This window comes from Arachis ipaensis, chromosome B9 (genome assembly GCF_059453495.1).
Source record: "Arachis ipaensis isolate K30076 ecotype BB chromosome B9, ASM5945349v1, whole genome shotgun sequence".
NCBI classification, from domain to species: Eukaryota; Viridiplantae; Streptophyta; class Magnoliopsida; order Fabales; family Fabaceae; genus Arachis; species Arachis ipaensis.
Genome location: NC_142444.1, coordinates 124,316,953 through 124,340,811, shown reverse-complemented (window position 1 = coordinate 124,340,811; position 23,859 = coordinate 124,316,953). Strand labels below are relative to the sequence as shown.

At 33.7% G+C, this 23,859-nt stretch overlaps 2 protein-coding genes and 1 long non-coding RNA gene across 4 annotated transcripts; 1 reads left to right on the top strand and 2 right to left on the bottom strand.

Annotated features, from left to right (window-relative positions):
• The first annotated feature begins 4,418 nt into the window (after positions 1-4,418).
• LOC110267142 (uncharacterized) lies at positions 4,419-4,835 on the top strand. The gene is made up of 2 exons (XR_002354492.2): positions 4,419-4,551; positions 4,649-4,835. It is a non-coding gene; the product is annotated as an uncharacterized LOC110267142 (long non-coding RNA).
• An 80-nt stretch (positions 4,836-4,915) lies between these two features.
• On the bottom strand, positions 4,916-12,302 carry LOC107617947 (uncharacterized). Its single transcript, XM_016319842.3, has 9 exons — positions 11,860-12,302; positions 10,393-11,177; positions 7,981-9,856; positions 7,511-7,739; positions 7,151-7,357; positions 6,776-6,949; positions 6,295-6,483; positions 6,095-6,208; positions 4,916-5,401 (listed from the first exon to the last, which is right to left on the bottom strand). The coding sequence occupies exons 2-9, from the start codon at positions 11,117-11,119 to the stop codon at positions 5,093-5,095; spliced, it is 3,825 nt and encodes a 1,274-aa protein (XP_016175328.1). The 5' UTR covers positions 11,120-11,177; positions 11,860-12,302; the 3' UTR covers positions 4,916-5,092.
• Positions 12,303-14,529: 2,227 nt separating this feature from the next.
• On the bottom strand, positions 14,530-18,085 carry CI51 (51 kDa subunit of complex I). Of its 2 annotated transcripts, XM_016328516.3 has the most exons (3): positions 17,857-18,085; positions 15,806-17,275; positions 14,530-14,853 (listed from the first exon to the last, which is right to left on the bottom strand). In XM_016328516.3, exon 2 carries the CDS (start codon positions 17,267-17,269, stop codon positions 15,818-15,820), a length of 1,452 nt encoding a protein of 483 aa, XP_016184002.1. In that variant the 5' UTR covers positions 17,270-17,275; positions 17,857-18,085; the 3' UTR covers positions 14,530-14,853; positions 15,806-15,817. The 2 variants fall into 2 exon arrangements, with proteins under 2 accessions (XP_016184002.1, XP_088354042.1); XM_088497916.1 differs by lacking the exon at positions 14,530-14,853 and having other exon boundaries at positions 15,804-17,275; positions 17,857-18,036.
• Positions 18,086-23,859: the final 5,774 nt, after the last annotated feature.

The window sequence follows — 23,859 nt, the reverse complement described above, 5'->3', positions numbered from 1 at the left end:
GTATGAAATAAGAACCGAAGGTTCTTAGCATGGTAACAGTGCCCAATAGATAAGATATAAGGCTTCATGAAGCCAAAGGCAATCCTAACTTATACAACTCAGATCACATCCTAAGGTTCTCATTAAACTAGAATTTAGGTAATTTTATATGGAGATTCTAATCTATCACTTCAATTTCAATCTACTGCGAACCTCTCAGTCACCAGGTGTAACAACCCTCGGCCCTCCTCCACCACCTGAGGGATCTCTCAAGGTCAAACACATACAAAGCATACAAGTAATACACAATTAAGAAAACAGATACAGCAGTTAAGTTATATAATATATAGACATAGATAAACAGTTAGGCAAGCCAAAACATGCATACTCAAACAAATCATACACGTGAAAATGATGCATAACTGTCCTACGAGCCGTGAGCTCACGTGTCGATTACTTTGCCAGAAACCAACACATCCGATAACTAACCCGAATATCATCCTCTTGAAAATCGGTAGGAGGTACACCACCACTTTTCCCACCATTGTGAACGGTACACCATCACGATCCTCACAAGATTTTCAATTGAAAAACACACACTCGTGGGTGATAAATAACTACGATCCTTACAAACATTTTCATTTAAAAACTCGTGGGCGGTAAATAACCACGATCTCCATAGAGATTTTCATTTAAAGTTCATTTTCATCATCACAATGTGTTTCACTTTATTCAAAAATCATGATCAAAGTCAATCATCATCACCCTTCATCATCATAGTCATCCTCATTATTCTCAATCAAAATCCGTCGTCATCATTTCACATTCCTAACTCCTCTACCCTCTATTACACTAGCTCTAAATTCATAAAAGAAAAATATCGCTTTTATTTCACCAAGTACACTCTCGCTTTTCCCAAAGGCTAAACATTAGCTATCATGCCTTACACAGGTGTTATATATGTTTGAAAAGTTAGACGAAAGGTTAAAACTCAAAAATACAACTTTTTTCCAAATAGGGTGGTCATGCGTACGCATGCCACCCGCGTACGCATGATTTGATGCGTACGCATGCACCTGTCCGCGTACGCGAGAATTCCATTTTTACAATGCCGCGTACGCGAGACCATGTTCACGTACACAAGATAGCTGGGCAGAGCCCAATACTCACGTCGCGTGGCACTGCTCGCGTGTGCATGCATCAAAGTCTTTCAAAAAGCTGTTAAGCTGCAGAAATTAGTTTTTTACACCAAACTTCAAACGCGCATAACTTTTTCGTTAAAATTTATTTTTGGTCTATTCTTCGAACGTTACAAATTTCACAGATCCAATTCTTATTTGAAATAAATTTCACCAAATTTAGGGATCTGAAAGCCATGTTAATGCCCATCAAAATTTGTCAAAAATCAATTTTTACCAAAAGTTCAAATTTTCTAATTTTTCAAATCTCACACTTCAAAAAAAACCCAATCATACTCAAAAATCAATGCCGACCCCTTCTACATATTACCAAATATTCTTCAATAACTTCTCAATTATTCAAACACCTAAATAACTCTACTTTCCAGTCCATTCAATCACTTATATTCATAAATCTCCAAATCCAACAAACTCTCAACCCAATCATATCAATACCCAAAATTCATCAATCATCATCAAATTTCATATCATCATTCATAACTCTCCAATTCTAAAAATTCTCGATTTCGAACACAACCAACGTCAACACTCATCAAGCATCAACAAACTCAATAATTTCCATTCATAATTCTCTACCAATTTCAACATTTATCATCACTAAACATCAACAATTCTCATTGCATGCATATACCATATCTAATCAATCAAATCAACCAATTCACATCATTCAAATCTATCCTAAGACAACTAGCCTAATGTTCGCACAACATTATATATTAACTAAAAGAAACCGAAACCATACCTTGGCCGATTTCTCTCGAAACTCAAAACACCAACTTTCAAGCTTCCAAGACTCCCAAAAAACTCTAATAAGTTTTTTATCCACCAAAGCTATGTTCCAAGTACTCCAATCCACCAATTTAACTCCAAATTCACATGTATTCCATCTAATTTCATATAATTGCATCATAGTCAATACTAGATTTTCACTAATCCAACAATTCACAAGGGTTAGGATTTTCTTATCTCACCCACTGATAATTGGGATAAAATCCAACAATTATTCAATGTTAGATTGCACCTAAACCACCAAAATCATCAAAACCCCACAATATCAAAACAAAAAATGTGAAAAAGAGAGAAACAGAGAAATGGGCCCAAAAATTAAAGATCCTTACCACTTTGATAGTTAGAATTGAAGAGCTTGATGAGAAGAATGCGTAGTCGCAAACTGTTAGTGTTGCAAGTGTGAGGAGTGTTGAAGTTAGTCCCACATCAAAGAAAGCATGGAAGAGTGAGGAGTTTATAAGATGAGAGACCCATTAACTTGACACCTTAAGGTTTTGAGTTGGATGTGGTGTCTTCTCATCTTATGTTCTCTCGCTTGATTCCTCCCCGAAATCTCCCCGGTGGTCGAGAGCTCCCCACGGTTGGCCCAACAAAGTGGTATCAGAGCCGATGGTTTAATCGGTCTGGTTTAAGGAGTATTCAAGGTGAAGTATCGAAAGTCTTCCCGGCAAAGGTGGTCTGGGCGGCGTGTCCCGCGGTGTTTTGCGGTGGTGTGATGGACGAATACTCGTGGTGGTGGAGGAGCTAGAGGGGAGTTGATGCTTGATGTGGAGGCTCACACTTGAGGGGGAGATTGTTAGTGTTGCAAGTGTGAGGAGTGTTGAAGTTAGTCCCACATCAAAGAAAGCATGGAAGAGTGAGGAGTTTATAAGATGAGAGACCCATTAACTTGACACCTTAAGGTTTTGAGTTGGATGTGGTGTCTTCTCATCTTATGTTCTCTCGCTTGATTCCTCCCCGAAATATCCCCGGTGGTCGAGAGCTCCCCACGGTTGGCCCAACACAAACGGTGCGACGATCGGAGTTCCGAATTGAAAGTTATGGGCGAAAGAAGATTGGAGTGAATAGTGTTCGAGGGTTTGTTTCCCTTCTCCCCCAAATTCAGCGTGTAACACACAAAAGAGGGGTTTGAGTGGCTGAAAAGGCTGATGAGTGATTATATAGGTCGGTCTAATCGATTTAGTCTGTTGGTCCAATTTTAGGTTAAAATCTTTAAATTAGTGTTTTAATCCTTATTATAAATATTTTTACTCCTCCAAATTAAAAATTTTAATTTCCTAATATCCTTAACTCATAATTAATTTATTAATTAATTATTTATTAATTTACAAAATTTTACAATATTAACATATAACATCTAATTTGTTTAATTATTGGTTAGATTGGACTGAGTATATATAAATATATGAGATTTACAGTTTATCTTGCTGCTTTCCTTATTGTTGTTGTGAATTATGTAATATTTTCACCAAATTGATTTTCTTGAATAGATTTAGTTATGTTATGCCGTTGAACACCTAAAAAGTCTCCTTAAATTATGTTTATTAATGGATGCGTTTTGATAAGTTTTTTAATTATTTTATTTGATAATTTTTTATAAGAAATAATTATTTTTAAAGTATGTTATACCAAATCAAATCAAGTTTACTAAAAGTATGTATTGGAACAAATAAAAAAATCAAGTTGACTAAAAGACTCATATAAAACATGTTTGAGCTTTGATTTGTAGCTCTTATGCTTGCATATAATTTTGTTTAGACTTAATCAAATCTAGTATTTATGTGTACTTATATGTGTATTAGAAGCTACATATTAGTAATTAGTATTTAACCACCTCAGTTAGACTAAATGTATTTAATTTATAGTAATTTTTTTTCTCTCTCTATTAGGGTTGGCAATACATATTTTACTTGCGGGTATTTAATCCGGACTAACTCGTTCGAGTAGGGTAGGCTACCCAACCCGCTACGAATAGAGTAAAGATCGATCCGGGTATGTCTGCGAGTAGGGTAGGATACGGGTTTAGGGTATACTCTATCCTGCCCTATCTGTATCCCATATATAACACATATTTTATAAAAATGAGATATATAGTAAAAGAGGCGGAGTTAAACCCACAATCTCCCTCATGTAATGACTTGCAATAGGTGAGTAACATAAAATTAGTTAGTTAATTTTTTTTATTTTATTAATATGTATGAAATTTGAAATGATTGAATTTCATATTTATTTTTTGAAAAATTTTGATATTTCTACAAATAAAATAGAATAAAATAGGATAGAGTAGGATTTAAAACTTTATGATATGATAGAATTAGGATTGAAAAATTCTCAACCCGCCTACCTATTGTCAGCCCTACTCTTTATCACAAACACTCTGTCGACGCTCACTCTCTCTTGCAAGTCCTCAATCGTCACTCCTCCCTCCCTGATTCAGCATCCGTCTCTCCCTCTCTGAAGCCATCGCACCGCCATGGTTTAGCATATTTCTTTACAATGTTATTTAATTATGTTCTCTTATTTCTTTACTTGGTAGGTTGATGTATGTGGATATAGTCGCTTGACTATGATTATGGAAAGCATGGTAAGAAAGCAGAACGAGCTCTACATACTGAGTTTAATACGCTAATCTCTAAGTAGTCCTTTAATTGTATGTTGTTTCTCTTTCCTCTTAACCACAGGACGTCACAAGATTCAGGGTATTAGGGCAGGTTTTGTGCCTAGATATTTGAACCCAGATATACTTGATGAAGTTATAGAGGTCTGTTGTTTTGCTTTTCCATCTTCTTTCTCCTCTCTTCCTTCCTTTTTTTTGTATAAAAAATATAATAAAAATAAAAAATTTTTGAACAAGAATTTGATTGTTTATGACAATCTTCTTTATTAATAAATTCTGTGTACTTGCATATTTTAATAGAACAGAAAATATAATATCTCCAAGGCCGAGATTGGGGAAAAATAATAATACTCTAAAAACTGCATACATATACAGATTCATTATTTTTTTTCTTTTTTGAAAAGCATAAATATACAGATATCAATTACTTAATAAACATTATGGCTAAATTGTACATAAAAAATATACACAAGAGGCAAGTAAAACAATCATTAGGAAAAAAAAAAAGTTATGATTGACTATTCTTCCATACTTGTCTCAAGAGCCGATATCTAAGAACCTTACGACCACCCTTTATTGCTGCAACTGAAGAGTCATCAATGCCAAGTCCAAGTGCAGAAAGGGGAGAATCCAATTTTTCAAGTTCATCATCACTGTTATATAGCTTTATAGGAGCAAATGAAACACATCTTAGTGAACTTTGTCTTCCCACATCTTGTAACATGGCCGCAACCGAAGAAGATGGAGGCGGTGTATATGATGTGGAACCAGCATTGCATGGGAAGCTTGTGATGGACCCTTCATCATCTTCAATATTCTAAAACCAACAAAATCCCCCACAAAAAGAGAGTTAGATATGCTATATATGATTTAAGGACAACACTATGATGCACCATTAGATTTTCTTGTTGCATCAAGAACCAAGTTCACAGACATTCCAATTTTTCAAACACTAAAATCGATGTCTGGTGAGTCATGTTCAGAATATCAAAAATGCTATCCGTATACCAAAATCAGCCACTAAAATCAGCCATCAATATATTTGTGTATAAATACATGTGTGGTTTAATTTATTTTCAATGTGTATTTGTATCTCAACAGGTATTTTATACAGGTAGCTGACTTTGGTGGCTGATTTTGGTGTACACATAACATAACCGTAAAAATATACATGAATTTCAGTTATGTAAATGTTAGTATCTTAGAAACATTTTTCATCCATTTTAACTTGTATCAAGTTGAAACTTAAATAATTGAAGAGTAACGATATACAATCAAGTTTAGTCTTTAATCTCTATTAAATTTATTAAGCATAAAGCGCAAAAGTTCAAACTATCTGACACTGATTTGAGCATCTAAGAGTAAAAGCCTGTTCAGATTTATTTTTTCCAATGTTAAAAGGAAAAGGGCTAAACAGTAAAGACATAGGCACATAGCAATGATCCAGTGACTACCACCATTGTTACTTCTTATAATCTAGGGAAGCACAAGCATGCTAAAAATCACCAACCTCATCATTCAAGGCCTGAATAACAGCATCTGGGACAGGCCCTGGACAAAACTCGTCTGGGACGAAATTGTTGACAACCCTCCTTATCAATGCTATGCCAAATCTAGGGCATACCTACAGGTTTTACATGCAAAATAAAAATATTCAGTGTTAGTTTCAGAACCAAACAAAAAAAAAAGAAGCAAGTAGTTTGGTCTAACCTCTTTTCTCATAGCCGCGTCTGTGAGCTTTTCAAAAGGGAGCATCATCAGATCACTTAATGCATTAAGGAGACTGAAAGGCTTGTAGGATGATTCAAGTTTTGGAACATCACTTTCATTGCCATCGTCAAGATCGTCGCTATCATCAACGCCAAATAAATCCGAAAGCCATATTGACCAAGTACCGATCTGATTATGGACAACAAAATTGTAAGCCTAACCAAGAGCACAAACACTACAAATCTTTCATGGAATTAGTAGGTGATATCATACTATGTAGCTCCGTACATCTATTAACCAGTGCCATTGCCGTTTCGGATCTTTAAAACACTAACTTCCATTTAATTCACTTTGCTCAGGAAACCTCTAATGGTTTTATTTTCATATGATGAAATCAACAATGGACCCTAGGTGAGTTTCCATCTCCTATTAATCAATTGCTATTATAAAAGGGAAATAAAATAAGAAATTTAGAACTCACAGCATTCTTTAGTTGAGCACCAGCCCCAAAGCCTGATTTTCCAGATGGAATAGGAAGAACTTTAGAATCACTAATGGGGTCAGAAATAGGATCTGTTGGCATGTCTTCTGTGGAGTCACGTAGAATAGCGTTGAACATCGCCACATCAAGTCTGTTTATCAACTGCTCCATCACCTACAATCATAAATATCCTATTTTAATTGTATAGGTAGGAACAGAATATTCATTGAGAGAAAACAAGAAAACGTACCTAATCTATGCTACATATAACTATATATGCCTATAGACATACCCAACACAGGCATAAAAGTAGAATAAAAGTATAGAATACAGCAATGCAATATTGCATCAAGAAATTTCAATGCTAAACTGTACCAAGCTAGCTATCAAAGGCAAGCAACCACACTCATGCCCTCCAGCTCGAAGAGGGCAAAGCCTTTCACAAGCATCGTTGAAAGCTCTTTTCCATAAATCAATGGAAAAGCTTCCTTGTTCGTCATCACATATACCTTTTCTCTTCCCACTAGTTTTCCTTGAGCCAGAGCTCTTAGCAGCTGCTGATTGCATATACGGAGTCAGAGTCTAGGGAATAACCACCAAAAAAATAAGGAAAAAAAAGTATCAGTAAAATGACAAAGGGAATTTTATTTATACTTTATAATATGTCTTCTACACGGTGACAGAAGCCAAACTTATCAGAAGAAAAAGGAGACAATGACAGATTTGAAATTCAACCTGCCACCACACAGACTCGACTATTCGAGAGAATATCCAAGCTTCAACTTTTTCCAATGCAACTAAAAACGTTTCTGGCTCCTCCCAGCTAGGAAAATGATTCTCTGTATTTTCTTTTTCATTCTCACGAGGACAAGGGTCAATTCCATTGCATTCATTGGGTGCATTGTCAAGCTCTTTGCTCACAAGTGCTCTCAGCAATATCATGTTTGAGAGCCAGAATGCCAACCTATTCAAAGTTAAGAAATTGTTAAACTATGAATCAATACAAGTGCATGCATTTAACAAGTGGAATCAGATGTCTTTTGAAATTGATGTCAAATCGCCAAAGTTTCAATAATACAACCACCTAGCCTTATCTCATTAGACAGCTGCTGAATACATTGATCATATGGCTACCATAAATACAAGATCTTCTTCAGTTAAATTACCATGCACTTCTATATCACTTCTTCAGTTATGAAATATACCTTGGAACATCATTTCCACATGCTTTAGAAACCAAAACAAATCCCGAGACAGCACTTTGGGCTACACTAGCTTTATTAGCAGGGGTGCCAACCCTACAAGCATGGGAATAGAATCTAGATAGGCGCCGAGCAGGTGTGTGAACCTTGTTTGACGAGCTACCATGTTCAGCAATAACTGAATACAGTGAAACTTCAAGAGCAGCAGCCTCTGTCAGCTCTTGTAGAAGCATTTCAACTTTAGCTTTCGATTCAATCTTATCATCAATAAACTCTTCAGTCCGATTAACGTTTTCATGACACGTGCCACCAACATCAACATCATTAATTTCCTCTGCTTGATCTAGGGTCTCACTCCTGCTCTCAACAGATTGTAAATCAAACCTTGCAGTACTCGCATCCTCTGCATTATCATTAAGCAGATTATGCGTTGGAATTTCATGTGATATCATTTTGGGTGAAGGCACGCTGTTATTCAATTCTGATTTCCTAGTAAAATCATCTTCACAAAAATTATCAACAACTTCATTCCTCATGGTAAACTGTTCCTGTTCTTTTATCTCTTCCATTTCCTCTTTTTCCTTCAAATCGTCAGTGTCAAAAAGACTATTTGCATTCCCTTGATCATTTTCATTATACCCATGTTCACTTCCGCTATGCTTCTTAGAAAGCCTATCCTCTCGAGCAACTTGAGATTGGGAAGATCTTCCAAAGATGGATTGTCTACTTGATGAATTGTATGAAGCGGAAGATACACTTTCAAGAATATCACCGTCAGTGAAATTTCGCCGATGTGATTGTTGAATGCTTTCTGGAGGTTCAGAACTTTCATTGGTAACCTTTGCATTTTCCTTACCAAACCTATCCTCTCGAGCAAATTGAGATTGGGAAGATCTTCCAAAGAGGGGTTTCCTACTTGATGAATTGTATGAAGCAGAGGACTTGCTTTCAAGAATATCACTGTCAGTGAAATTTCGCCGATGTGATTGTTGAGTGCTTTCTGGAATCTCAGAACTTTCATTGGTAACCTTTACGTTTTGCTTAGTAAACCTACCCTCTCGAGCAACTTGAGATTGGGGAGATCTTCCAAAGATGGGTTGCCTACTTGGTGAGTTGTATGAAGCTGAAGATATGCTTTCAAGAATCTCACCCTTACTGAAATTTCGCCGATGTGATCGTTGAATGCTTTCTGGAATTTCAGAACATTCATCAGTAGCCTCCATGTTTTCCTCGTAAATTTTAGACGAAGAACTCCTGCCACTTGTAGCATTTCCCATATCTGATGGTAGAACTATGGATGAAGAAGGAGATTTATTGCAACTGTACTCTGTCAATGCTTCATCCTCGGTGTTTCGAATTCCCATGTTTGAGTGAAAAGCCGCAGGTGAAGAGGGTGATGTGATGCCATTGAACTCTGTGGATGCTTCACTTTTTGTGTTTCGAATTCCCATATCTGAGGACAGAGCTACAGGTGAAGGGGGTGATTTGACGCCATTGAACTCTGTGGATGCTGCTTCACCTTTTTGGTTTCGAATTGCCATATCTGAGGGCCAAACTGCAGGAGAAGAGGGTGCATTGATTCCACTGAATTGTGTGGATGCTTCACCTTCTGCATTTCGAATTCCCGTATTCGAGGGCCGAATTGCAGGTAAAGAGGGTGATTTGATGCCATTGGACTGTGTGGATGCTTCATCTTTTGCGTTTTGAATTCCCATATCCGAAGGATCAACTGTAGGTGAAGGGGGTGATTTGCTGCCATTGAACTGTGTGGATGCTTCACCCTCTGTGCTTTTAAGTGAGCTAGAAGTGGTGCTTCCTAAGGAGAGAACAGATTTTCCATTGGATCCTTTTGTTCCAACCTTGATAGCTTTGATGCTGTCTGAAATCAAATGGCGACAAGAGTTATTAACATGATAAAATTAAATTATTGTACTTTTGGATAGAATGTTATTCATCAAGTGAGCAAAAAATCAATTCAAAATGCATAATTTGCAATACATATGCATTTATATAGCTCTATCTTGTTCCTTCACAAGATACATGCTTGGTATTTTAAAAGGATTACAAGTCAGCACATTTAGTGTTCAGATTCTTGAGTATTTTATGCTGAAGCAAAATTGAAAATTACAAACAGGTAAATGATTAACAGTGTACTCTCACATCTTCTAAATATAATAACTTAGTAAGATCAATTAAATGAATTGCCGTGGTACACAACTAAACACAAGAAGCATACTGATGTACAACATTGATTCATGAATGCATACCAAAAATATAGGAAAACAACTGGTACTTAATTGAGCGAATCCAGCTCAACAGTTTGAGAGCAAGAATTTGATCAATTGCTTTCAAATGTATAAAGCATCCCTTAGCAATGATATGGTGAAATAGAAAATTAAAAAAAAAAAGTTTTACCATTTTCACTTAGAGGGGAGACACTCCCAGTATTCTGTGAATCGGATCTGATGTTTTGCAATTTATTTGCAGGAATTGCATCATCATCATCATCATCATCGGTGAAAGACGCTATTTCAAGTTCATCATCATCATCATCATCAACAGAATGCGCTGCTGATACAATTTCAGACCGTGATACTGAGACGGATTCGCTATCTTCCCTGTCTACTGAAAATTCTTTTGACAAGCTGCTGTTTGGCGATGAGCTGGAACTCTCTGTGTCAATTGGCTGAATAGCAACATAAAGAGTCGTTTGTGCCGAGCTCCTGAAACTCCTCTTAGTGCTCAACACAGTGCTTATATCTTTTGTTTCCTTAATAATTCCAAACTCTGCAAGGTTTATCGTAGCTGATCCAATGAGCTGACTTTTTACTGTCTTGTCATACAAGTTGAACTCTAACAAGTTCTTCTGAAAACCTTCACGGAATTTGCCTTTATTGGACAGAAGTACTGAAATTGTGAGAGATTGATTGAATTCAATTTTCCCATTGCCGCAACTGGCCAACAGAGACCCAGAACTTTGGCCATCATGATCCCATTGGAGCTCTACAGATTTAGCAGATTTCAGTGATGGTGAAGCAGGCGATGATGAAGGGGGCCATGGCTTAATCTCCTGAATATGGATTATGTACTTAACTAGTGTTGGCCCACTCTTTCTGCTCCTTGATTTAATTCCTAGAACCATCTTCACAGTGCTATTCTTTGTGATTATGCTATTGCTGGTTTACCCTCAATGATGGAACCTAAAACACAAGAAAATTGAAGTACAATGGGGATCAGAACATTATAAATATACTTGAACTGATTAATACAACAAAAGAACTAATATACACATGGCAATATTTTTAACAAGTTAAAGAACCTATAAATATAAGAGGGAGAAAAGAAAGCAACACATAAATACCAAGCTTAGTGACCAAAGCAAAACAAGTTGTCAAGGCAATCCAAAAATGTGTTTTCTTTTTGCTTTCAATAAGGGAAATTACAGAAAGACAAAGCTGGACTGATTCCTCTTCTTTTTCTTTTTTTAATCAAAGAATGAAAGATCAGAATAGAACACATGCATGGATTGCATAGAAAAATATATGATATTTTAGTGGAAGAGACAAAAGCTACCGAGTGAAATGAGGTAAGAAAGAAGAACCTCAGATAGAGCTACACACAATCCCTAATTGTAGATTTAGCTAAAAGCTTGCAAATGGAGACACAACAATAAAAATGGCATTAAAACAAACACTTGAAGCTCGACCAAGCTTAAGTCAGCTAATAGAACATCCAAAGTGATCAAATGAAAACAACAGTTAGAAGAAACGAATAACAATAAAATAATGTTAAGTGACAACGGACAATCAACCAAACGAGTTAATTAATCTAATCCAATCAACATTCAACCAAGACGCAGAATTGATGACGAGTGAAAGATACCAGCTTTGGAATGAGATCAACGAAAAGGAAGGAGGATCCAAAAATGGGAGCAGAATTGAGAATAACAAAGGACGGTACTGGTACCCATCCGGAAAAAGAAACGAGGAATCTAGGTTTTTCTGGAATGATTGAGAAGAATGTGTTATGTTGGATGAAAAGGAAGAAAAATGAGAGGGTTAAGGGGAAAAGGAGAAGTAAGAAAAGGGGAAGAAAGAAGGAAGAGTGAGATGGGAATGAGAAAAGCGTGTCATCCGCAGAGAAGGACGTTGTTGTTGAAAAAAGAAAGGAGAGCGCCAACTGCTGGGTACTGAGTGGGCCCAACACTTTGGATGATTCTGTTTCTCTCTCATTCTCATTCACGGTCACACTCGGGAACTAAATCAACTACCGAGGAACACAACAAATGTAACACCGGACATGGATATTATCATTTTGTTTTGATTGATATTTTAAGATATTGGGTTAGATGGAATAGCTGTCATCGAGTTTTAAAACTGATTCGGGTGGATAAAAGTATATTAATAGACATTAATCCCACTTTAATAATAAATATGATGTTTGTTGTTAATATGATAAATATTAATTAAAAAATTGTGTACTATCAATCAATTATATATTGAATAAGAGCGTGTATAAGTCGGGTCGACCGTGATTTTGTTAAAACAAATCGGATTCTAATATTTTACTGGATTTATTTTAAAACTTAAAATCAAATTCTAAACTAATCTAAAGTATATCAGGTTAAATCGAGTTGACCGGATCAATAATAAGGTTACATAACTGTATAAATTTTATAAAACAAATTAATAAATTATGATTTTTAAAGATTAAATTTAATAAATATTATATACATTTATATCAAAATAAACCATTTTAAAGGTAAAACGATATCATGTAAAATAAATTATATTAATTAAAATATAAAAGTATAATATTTTATTTATATAATAATGCTTCGGATCAAGTTCAGGAGGATAATACAAGCATACCTTAAAATTATACTACATAAAAATGATAAATTTAAACTCGATAAATTATACTTCAATTTGAGATTAGATTTCAGGTTTAGCCGAATTTTGCACATAGTCGATTTAAATAAAAGAGTAATCTATTAATGATTTTTTTTAGAGTAATTATATAAACTGCAAATTACTTATTTAAAGGTTTTTATTTTATAAATGAACATATTTGTCACTAAAATAAAGATATAAGTATGTGAATTTTGGAATTGCAAGAGAAAAAGCATTTAACTCTTAAAAATACTAGGAGACATAAAAATTTATTGTTTTTGGCCATTATTTAGGTATCAACTCAATTTTTTTAGTATAGTTCCTTTAATTTAGTAATCCAATAATATACTTTATCCTATATTTTTAAATATTAATGGTTAATTGATAGTCAAAAACAATAAATTCTGATAATCCTCTAACATTTCTTCTTTGCTAAAATTGAGAATTTAGATGCAATAATCTTATAATAAATTTATATTCCAACAAAAAAGACTAACTTTTGATTTTTCTAATTGTAAATTATCCTAATATTCAAATTTAATAGGACAAAATATTTTTAGTTAATTGTTAAATAGAAATAACAACCAAACACATTCTCTATTTTCAACTCATGATCAAATTGGTTCAGATGTCTAATTGAAACACTTATCTTGCTATGTATGCTTATCTAATGACATGTCAAGTGTAGTTAATGTTTTAACTAAGCTCTTTGTTGACGTTATTAACTAGAATATTGATAGAAAGACTAAATTCATAATTTAAAATTAGAAACACAAATGTGATATTGTGATCCGTTTAAAAAAGGAAAGACTAATTATTAATTATTGTATGAAAAGTAAGAGAGAATTCGATTGTTAACTTATTCAAGGAGTCATACATCAATAATTCAATACTGCTTAGAATGGAAGGGAACGATAGAGCAAAAATCAACCCTGTACCACTGCTTTAAACTTAAAACACAAGAAAATAATAAGGTTAAGTTAAAAGCCAAGACTGCAAATCTTGCAGCAAAAGGCCCTATGACAATTCCTAACATTGTTGAAAGAGATTTGACATATATGAAAACCATTTTCAAGGATACAAACTCAGTGAAAGAGGATATTAAAGTGATCGCAACTATGGAAATGACATGACTCCATAGAAGTACTCTTGGCTTAATTTTCCTTCATGATCAATTTCAGGAATTTTACTATGTCATAAGTGTAATTGTTATAAACTCTACCCGTAAAGCTTAGCATCAATTCATTATCATGTTTAGATAAGAATTTCAGTATTAATTATCACCAAAAAGTCTTTAAATTATACTATAGATTTACACATAATATTCACATATTTGTTTCTGTTTTTTAAATCTTTTGTTTGGCATTTCTTTACCAACCAGGCAACCAACCTCTCTCTCTCTTCTTTTTTTTTTTTTTCCAACTTCAAAATCTATAATTGACCCGAAAAAAAATTTCAAAATCTATATCTCTTTCCTAATGCAAAGGCAACCGAATGATAATAAATTAATGATATTTAAGCCCAAAAATAAGAAGTCTAGCTCAAAATTATTAATCTCCTATCATCAAGTTTTATTCCATATAAACATTAATCAACACAAATCTCAAAAATGTTTAATGACAGGAACAATTTAAATCCCAGAAAAACCTTAGCACGGTGATTTTGCTGAAGATATCGCTCATCACTCATTGATAAACAATAAACATGATCATGAAATGCTTAACAAAGTCAACAACAAAGTCAACAACAGTGTATATATATTATTTGAAAAAAATTACATGAAAATGTGCCAAATGACAACACAAGTTCAGGAAACAAATTTTATACTTGCTCAGACATTTTTCTCTTCTGGCACAAGAACAAGTCTGCCACAGCATTAAAGTAAACGAAAGTTGATGAAACCAGAGGACTTGAGCTGCCCTATATTTCCGAATCAAAATGCACAGCCTTATTTCAATTTTTGCTATCTACCAGCATTGTTTACCTACATATATTACAAGGAAAATTCGTCAACGTAAACACAAATACACATTATAGGCGCATCATAATAAAAAATATTCCTTAGCAAGGCTGAAACTCTTTCACCAATGTCAGTATTATAGTATAGGAAAGCTTTTAAGTATACCGAAGTTTGAGTAAATTTTAACCGTTGATCTTAATTATATATATATTATATATTTTTTTTTATAATTAAAATCACCGGTTAAAATTTACTAAAACACCAGTGTACCGGTACACTTGAAAGTTTTCCTATAGTGTAACATGAAAATTTTTTACAAACACTAGCATAGCAAATTACAGAAATCCAAGATAACCAAAAAAGAAAAAAAAATTAAAAGATAGAAAGCAAGAAAAAACAAATGAATGAAATCATGATATAGCCCACATTCCACAACTAACTGGCTATTGGACACTTTGGTGAGAAGTGAATGTTAAGCAAATAAAAGATAAACAGATTAACCATAGAAAATAACAAAGATATTTCCATTCAACATGCAACTCATGAGAAATCCAAGCCTTGAAATCAAAGAAAATATGGATCCATGCATAAAAATGGGTGCATTTGAGTTCTGTATGATATTTAATAGGCAGTGTTATTATGAAACCATAGAATGGGAATTTAAGGAAAAAGAAAACCCGTAGATTGACAAGCATTTGCTTTCATCTAATTACTTTCCATACAGAAGAACAACAAACAGAAGACTTAAATAACATGGTTAATCAGTTAAGGGAACTATTTGTGTCTAACCCCACAATTTAAGACATAAAGCTCATCCATGAAACTTTACCCCTAATTTTAAGTTTTAACACCTAACCCTTCACCCTTGTGTTTTTCTCTTGTTTCCAATCCTAGACATTTAGAATTATAACTAGTAAAGGAGAAAATACATTTCCTTCAAAGAAACTAAGTGATTAAATAAGATTTAAGCAACAACCTTAGCATACGCCTAACCGGTAGCTTGCAGCAACTCCCTTTCTGCTCGCTCCCTAATCCTCTTCTCAAGTTCTGGCCTAAAATGCCTGATAAGACCCTGCACTGGCCATGCGGCAGCATCACCCAATGCACAGATGGTGTGTCCTTCAATTTGCTTAGTCACCTCCTGAAGCATATCAATTTCTTCTAGCTTTGCATTCCCAACTTTCATTCTTTCCATGATCATCCAAAGCCATCCTGTTCCCTCCCTGCATGGTGTACACTGCCCACAGCTCTCATGCTTGTAGAAGTAAGAAAGCCTTGCAATGGCATCCACAACATCAGTTGATTTATCCATCACAATAACAGCGGCAGTTCCCAATCCAGTCTGGACAGCCTTCAATGCATCGTAATCCATCAACACATCATCACAGATATTCTTTGGAATCAAGGGAACAGATGATCCTCCAGGAATTACTGCAAGTAAATTATCCCATCCTCCTCTAACACCTCCACAGTGTCTCTCTATTAACTCCTTCAGTGGTATACTCATTTCTTCTTCAACAGTGCAAGGTTTGTTCACATGTCCAGACACACAAAACAATTTTGTCCCAGAGTTGTTCTTCCTACCAAAACTGGCAAACCATTCTGGCCCACGCCTAAGGATGGTTGGAGAAACAGCCACAGTTTCCACATTTGTCACGGTTGTGGGACAGCCATACAATCCTGCATTGGCTGGGAAAGGCGGCTTCAATCTTGGTTTACCTTGTTTTCCTTCAAGGCTCTCCAAGAGGGCAGTTTCCTCGCCACAAATATAAGCACCAGCGCCATAGTGTATATGAACATCAAAGTCATAGCCTGAGCCGCAAGCATTCTTACCCAACAAACCAGCTGCATAAGCCTCTTTCCTAGCCTTTTCAAGATTTATACGTTCATTTACATATTCACCCCGAATATAAATGTAAGCAGCACTAGCCCTCATTCCCACTCCAGCAATCAAGCAACCCTCTAGCAACTTATGTGGGTCATGCCTCATAATTTCCCTGTCTTTGCAAGTCCCAGGTTCACTTTCATCAGCATTGACAACAAGATAGGAAGGGCGTCCATCAGATGTTTTTGGCATGAATGACCATTTTAGTCCAGAAGGAAAACCGGCACCACCACGTCCACGGAGGCCAGACTTCTTCATTTCATTCACAATCCAATCAGTGCCCTTAAGTACCAGGTCTTTGGTGCGATACCAGTCACCCCGCTTCATAGCACCTTTAAGAAAAGGATCGTGCAACCCATATAAGTTGGTAAAAATCCTGTCCTCATCCTTGAGTCCACCAAAATGGGTTTTCTCTGGAGGTGGAGGTGGTGGTGGAGGCTGTGGTGTGCTAGCATTTGATGCAGCCTGGGTGCTAAGCAATCTGAAACTGACACCCAACTTCTCGCTATGACGGGAAGCCAAAGCTGCCCTCTTCAGAGAAAAAATTCCTCTCATGGTTGCCTGACAGAAACAAGTTTTGCAAACCAGATTTCAATTTAACTATCCTAACCAAATTTCCTTTTGACCACATTTCATCAAATGCAAGATCGCTAATAAAAATATTTGGGCCCTTAACCAATATACAGATAATATAAAACCACGAATTAGTAGCAGTCAGACCCAATTTGGAATTTACTAATCATTAGCAAGACCATGCCTTAATAACCAAATAAATAGGTCTCTAACTCCCAATATTTGGGTGAAAAGTCAAGTTTATCTACAAAACAACAATTAACATACACAAACACAAGCTCAGTACAACCAAATTATAACCAGAAATGGAAAACCGAAGCTACAAAGGTGCCCAATTAAAAAAGAAAAAAACTTTGAAATCAATCGAGGTTCCAAAACAGATATCTAATCTAACAGAGAGAAAATTTAAGTGCGAGAACACAAGTTGTGTGAATCCCAGTGAAAAAGAGCACATTTGGGATAAATCCCAGAAACCCTTAAAGGGAGAGAGTAGGGCACATTGGAAGTAACGAAACGGGTGCGTTATGAGCGGTGAGAAATGAGTAAATGGAAGAAGGTGGCGTACGTACCTGGAGGCGTTGGCGGTGGGATCTGGCGGAGACCGATGAATTTGAAGTGATTCTGATTGTTCAATTGTCGTTGTTGGGTGGGTTTCTTCTTTTCGATCCCTTTGTTGTGAGATTATAGTGTGATTTTCACTTCCTCTCTTATGGACTCTTCTTTGGCCACGCCTATTCCATGCCCACCCTTCATTTTCCTTTTTGCTCTTATATAAAAAACAAAATTAATCAATTATTTGGACAAATCCTAGCTTAATAATCTCTTTAGTTTTTTTGGTTTCTTTTGTCATAAATGTATGAGTTTAATTATACCATAAACAAATAGTAATTAAAAATAAAAATATTACGTATATATCAAAATCAACTACTAAAATTAATCACCATATATTTGTGTATTAAAATTAATCAATAAAATTAATCATTATATATTTGTTTACATACATTATTTAACTCATTTTTAATGTATATTTTATTCTAACATGTATTTTATATTAGTAACTAATTTTAGTAGTTAAATTTAGTATACACCTAACAAAATTGTTAAAAATATAATTGTTGTAATTAACATAATAGTAATTATTACGTATACATCAAAATCAACCACTAAAATCAATCACTATATATCTATTTTATTATATAAAAATTAGATTTTTACACTTAATGATAAAGCTAATGTGGCATATTTTTAAGAGTATTTTTCGATTTAATTATTTTAATTCATTCAATATAATTTATTATAATGACTTAATTATATCAGCTAATTGATTTGATTAGATATTTAAATATCAATGTAATTTATTATAATTTATATTGCTTAATTAATTATACTACATTAATTGTAATTCATTATATTAGTTAATTGGTTTATTCATTCGTAAAGTCTAAAATAAAATAAGTAATTTATTGTTTATTCTAATTTTTTTGTGACTATTGTTTATTCTAATTGAATTCATTAAATTTAAATATATATTATATATGAATTAATGGTAATTTATAAATCACTTTATATTATATACGCACGATGCAATGAGTACAAAGATGGTTTATATAGTATTGATAATATTATATATGCACAGTGCATTTCTTTTTTTACTATTAATAGTATTGATAATATGCTAATTCCAGAATCTACCCGTATCCCATATTCCCATTCCAACCCGCCGACTCAAAGCACTTTTTTTTATCTTCTCTCTCTCAGCAAGCAGAGACGCTAGCGATGGAGAATGGCGTCTTTGGACTGGTGACTTCAGAATGGCGACATAAGAGTTTTGAAGACGAGAAGACTGGTTGCTCTTACGGTGACGGGATGACAATAGGGTTGTGCCGGCAAGGAAGTTGAGGATGATTGGGGATATTAATGTGACCAGAGGAGGTAGATAGCGGACCGACAAGAAGAGACTTTTACTGATGCTGTCGTCGTTCAGATCGTCATCGCATCGGGACGCTTCCGATCGTGTAATTGATGAAGGTGAGCTACTACAAGGAAGGCATGGATTTAGATCTTATTTTCATACTCTTTTTTACTTTGTACATTTTGATTTGCCAATATTTATGATATAGAATGAGTGTTTTATTTTCAACTCAAATCTTTTTTCATTTTTTGAATCATCAAGACAGATTTTTTCTTCTTTTGGGTTATGGAGGATCTGTGATTTTGGATGCACTCCAATTTTAAAATTATTTACCTGAAAATATACCTCTTCTTAGATTCTATAAAAGCCTAAGAGGTGTGGTTCTACAATCTTACCGTGCATGCTTTGCTAGAATTTACGTTTGCTCTTATTTTTGTCACTAGAGAAAAAATAGTTAGGCGACATGATTTGTTGGAGATGATTGCACCGCCAAAAGAATGTTGGAGGATTCATGTAAGAGTGATCAGACATTGGTCACTACCGAGATTCAAAGACCCCAAATCCATTAGCTCCATTGAAATGATGTTGATAGATGAGAAAGTACCTCTAATTTATTCACACACACAATTATTTCTCTGCTTTCATACACTTAATCTATATTTTCTGATAATCTTGATAAGATTTTTTTGTTTCAATGATAAGGTGATTGATGCTCATGAAATATACAATGTCTGATGCATGCATTATTGTTTCAATACTTTCATATACTTAATCTATATTTAAAGTTTATAGTTTTGAATTTTGATATAAACTTTGTGATAATTTTATAATTCTTTTGTGGTGAGATGATGCATACATATATAATGTATTGTGTTGATTTTGGTTGCTCTAATTAAAAAAAAAATAACTCATGCTAATGGCCATCTTTCAAACAATTTATATAGTCAAAATTAAACTAACTATAATTTTTTTAAATGGCAAAAAATATGCACGAGTTATATACATTGTTTGTGAATTAAAAGTTTAATGGTTTAGCGATTTAGTAATAATTATTGAAAGTAGAGTTAATTTGGGTATGATTATTACTTAAACTCCACATGCATTTAATAGATAGTGGTCATACACTTAAATTAGTTTGACACTTAGGTATGATAGATTTGTTTAATTTTTTTTCAATTTCATTTATGTGACCTTTTTTTCAACTTGTGTTGTTTTTAGTTTTGTACAATATAGACCAATCAAATATGCTGAAATGAGGTTTAGTTTTACTTTTTATTGAGATCCTTATTTAAATAACAATGCTCATTAAATTCAAAATTCTCTTCTCATTGAGCTATCCATGATTACTTTCAAAGTATACTTTTAGTCTTGGTGGTCAGCACTCTAATGTTCGCCCTTAGATAATTTGAAGTAGTTGTACCCTGCTATGTTAGCCTTTCTTTATTTTGAAATGTATAGTTTTTTATTTTGATTCAATTTGTTATTTTTTTATGTTATTATTTTTTTTGTTGCTTTTGAATATTGAGTTTATTTTTACTTTACATAGCCACTAGCAATATCATTTTAGGTAGAATTTCATAAAATGAACATTCTAATTAATTGAACGTAATGTTAATTTTTTAATTTATTCAATTATTTTTTATGAAAGAATATTTTATATAAATTTTATTTGTTTATTTAGTTGGACTTTATTGTTATAGTGTGTAGAGAGTGAATAATAAAATATTTTGCTTTGTGAAAAAATAGGAAACAACTATGCATATTTTTGTAGGTAAAGATCTGATATATGTGTTCGAATCATTGATATCGGAGAGAGTTGTGTATGTTTTTGCATACTTTGGAGTTAGCAATAACATTGGGTTGTACCGCATAACATCACATCATTTTCGATTGTTTTTTCAAGCAAGGACTACCGACTTACCATCTTTCTGTGATGCAATACCGTTATATGGTATTAAGTTAGTCTCTTTTAGAAAAATTATGGGATACTCTCCTCAATATCCTTTTTTGGTTGGTAAGTATATGGTTCATAGCAAGTATATAAGTTGATTTCTTTTTATGACAAAATATCACTAAGACGGGTGATTTGTGCACAATCTTCTGTTTGATATTTATTTTAGACGTTGCTAGAGTTATGACCAGTGTAGAGGGTGAGAAGAAATATGTGAAGAATGGCAAACTTATTGACATGATCATTCATATTGAGAATGACAAACGCGTTTTTTTATGCCCTTACTTAGCACTTAATATGTTTATATAAGCAATTTTTTATTTTCTAAATAATTTGCATTTTCTTTGCAGCTTAAAACTTAATGTTGCTGTTCTTGGAGGGATGGTGGATCGGATCAAGGGTTTTGTGGCAGTGTGTGAGCAGCAGCTACCGGTAGTTATTTTTCAATGCGCAAGAGTAAAGACTTTTCGAGGTATGTGAGGATTTGATCACTATCAAGTAGTTATATCTTATTGTAGATATCTTCACTAATTTTGAGACATGATTCAATTAATATTTTTTAGTTTTTAAATTTTATGGTGTGATACTACATATAATAGTAATTTTTTTGGTTTTTAAATTTTAGGGTATGATATTACATGTAGTGGTAATAAAATTATAAGTACTGTATTTTGTGCTTTAATACTTTTTATCATGTGAAATTACAAGTAAAATTATAGAAAACAGTAATAATAATTCGAGCAAATGGCTCGCATTCTAGAAATTAAAATTTGAAGTGATAAAAAGTATTATTATATGCACGTGGATAATTGTATCACCAATTTTTTTATTTCTTTTGAAGGTAAATTCTGTGTTAAATTACTCAACAATTAATTCATCAATATATAATTTCAAGCTATATTTTCGCTATTATATAATACTTTTTATTATTTTATATTTATAATAAATACTTTTTTATTTTTATAGCTCATTGCTGAAATAATTTTTATACTAATTAATTAGGTTCAAAGTAGATTATAGTTGTTTTTTTAATCTAAAGACACTTTTGGTTACTTTTCATTTTGGTAATTTTTCTATCATGTATAATTGTACAATTCATTTGAGCAATGATTGTTGTACATAAGTACCAATATTTGATAGAACATTATGTATGGTACTAGACTCCTAATAAATCCAGATATTCCTAAGGCTTGGATGCTTCGAAAAACGTATTATATCAACATTGTGAATTATTTATGGTTGTGCATATTGACTGTATTTTTATGGCTTTGTGATTGATAAGTAGTGTATACTGTAGAGAGATCTTACAGTACCTGTCTGTGCTTTCTGGCAAATTGGCGTATGTTGTTAGAGATGAAGTTTTATATTTCACTGAGAAGAAGACGATAAAGAAATTATGTATTGCGGTTGTGGATGTGAATGCCTTATAGAAAACTACTTTTTGATGTTTGGTCAATTATTTGTTTTTTGACTTTCAAACTATTCCTATGTAGGTTGGGTTCTATGTTGTTCTGGGCTTCTGGTCACTATTCTTGATGTTGAACCTGTTCCATGTTGGTGGTATAAAACCTGTGTTTACAGCGTGAAGGCAGAAGCTAACGCGGATACATACTTCTGCGATAGCTGTAATAAGGACATCAATAATGTGGTTGACAGGTATGACTCTAATTGAACTTATTTGTGCAATATTTTCATAAAAAAGCAATGTAGTTATGTAATTGATTATGTCTCTTTTATTTATTTAGCAATATCGAGCTTAATGCCAACAATTAATAGACAATAAGAAAACAATTTATTAGGCTAAAAAATTGGCTATTTTATGCTTTATATGTAGTTTTGAATCTTGGGTATGATAGAAATTGATTATTCGTTTAATTTTGTTTTCAATTTTATTTGTGTGACCCCTTTTGAAGCTTGTGTGGTATGTAATTTTATACACAAATTAGACCAATGAATTGTAATGGAATGAGGTTCGATTTTATTTGTATATGAAGTCCTTTTATTAACGTGCGGAGTGAGTTTTTTTACCAATAAATTATATCTTTGAGGGATGTAAACTTATAATACATCTGTTTCGGTCTTATTGTTCTTTGACATTCTCATTCTTCAAATACTCAACAAAACACTCTTTTGTCATGGAACACCATACTTCTTTCTCTATGTATGGTGTACACTGTGCATCGCATAGAATTGGACAGAAAAATATTCCTCCTACTTATGTAAGACCTTCTATATTAGAGATAAGATCTAAATTTTTAACTCTATTAACGAGTCCCTCATTGATAAGAACTCCACTGTCCGTGTTAACAAATAGGACATATAATTAATGATTATCAAATGATTCATGCACCAATATTTAAAAAAAGTATGCTTCTTTGGGAATTATTTATATAACATAGATTTATTACAATTCTAGCATACTTCAGTGTACAAGAACCCACCAATAATCTAACGCAAATTGTTCCACAAAATTAGCTTCTGTTATATTGCGGTTCCCAAAGATCGTGCCTAACAAGAAGGTAATTTAGAAAATAGGATAATCATTATTATATTATTTTCTTTCTTATAGTGTCTAACGTTTAATTGAATAAAATTGAATTTTTTGTCAAGCAATTCTACTATAAATGGAAAGTAAAAAAGACAATCTTCATTTATTGTTGCTTCGGTGGCTATTAATTTGGCACAACTTTATGAAGATGTAAACTTATC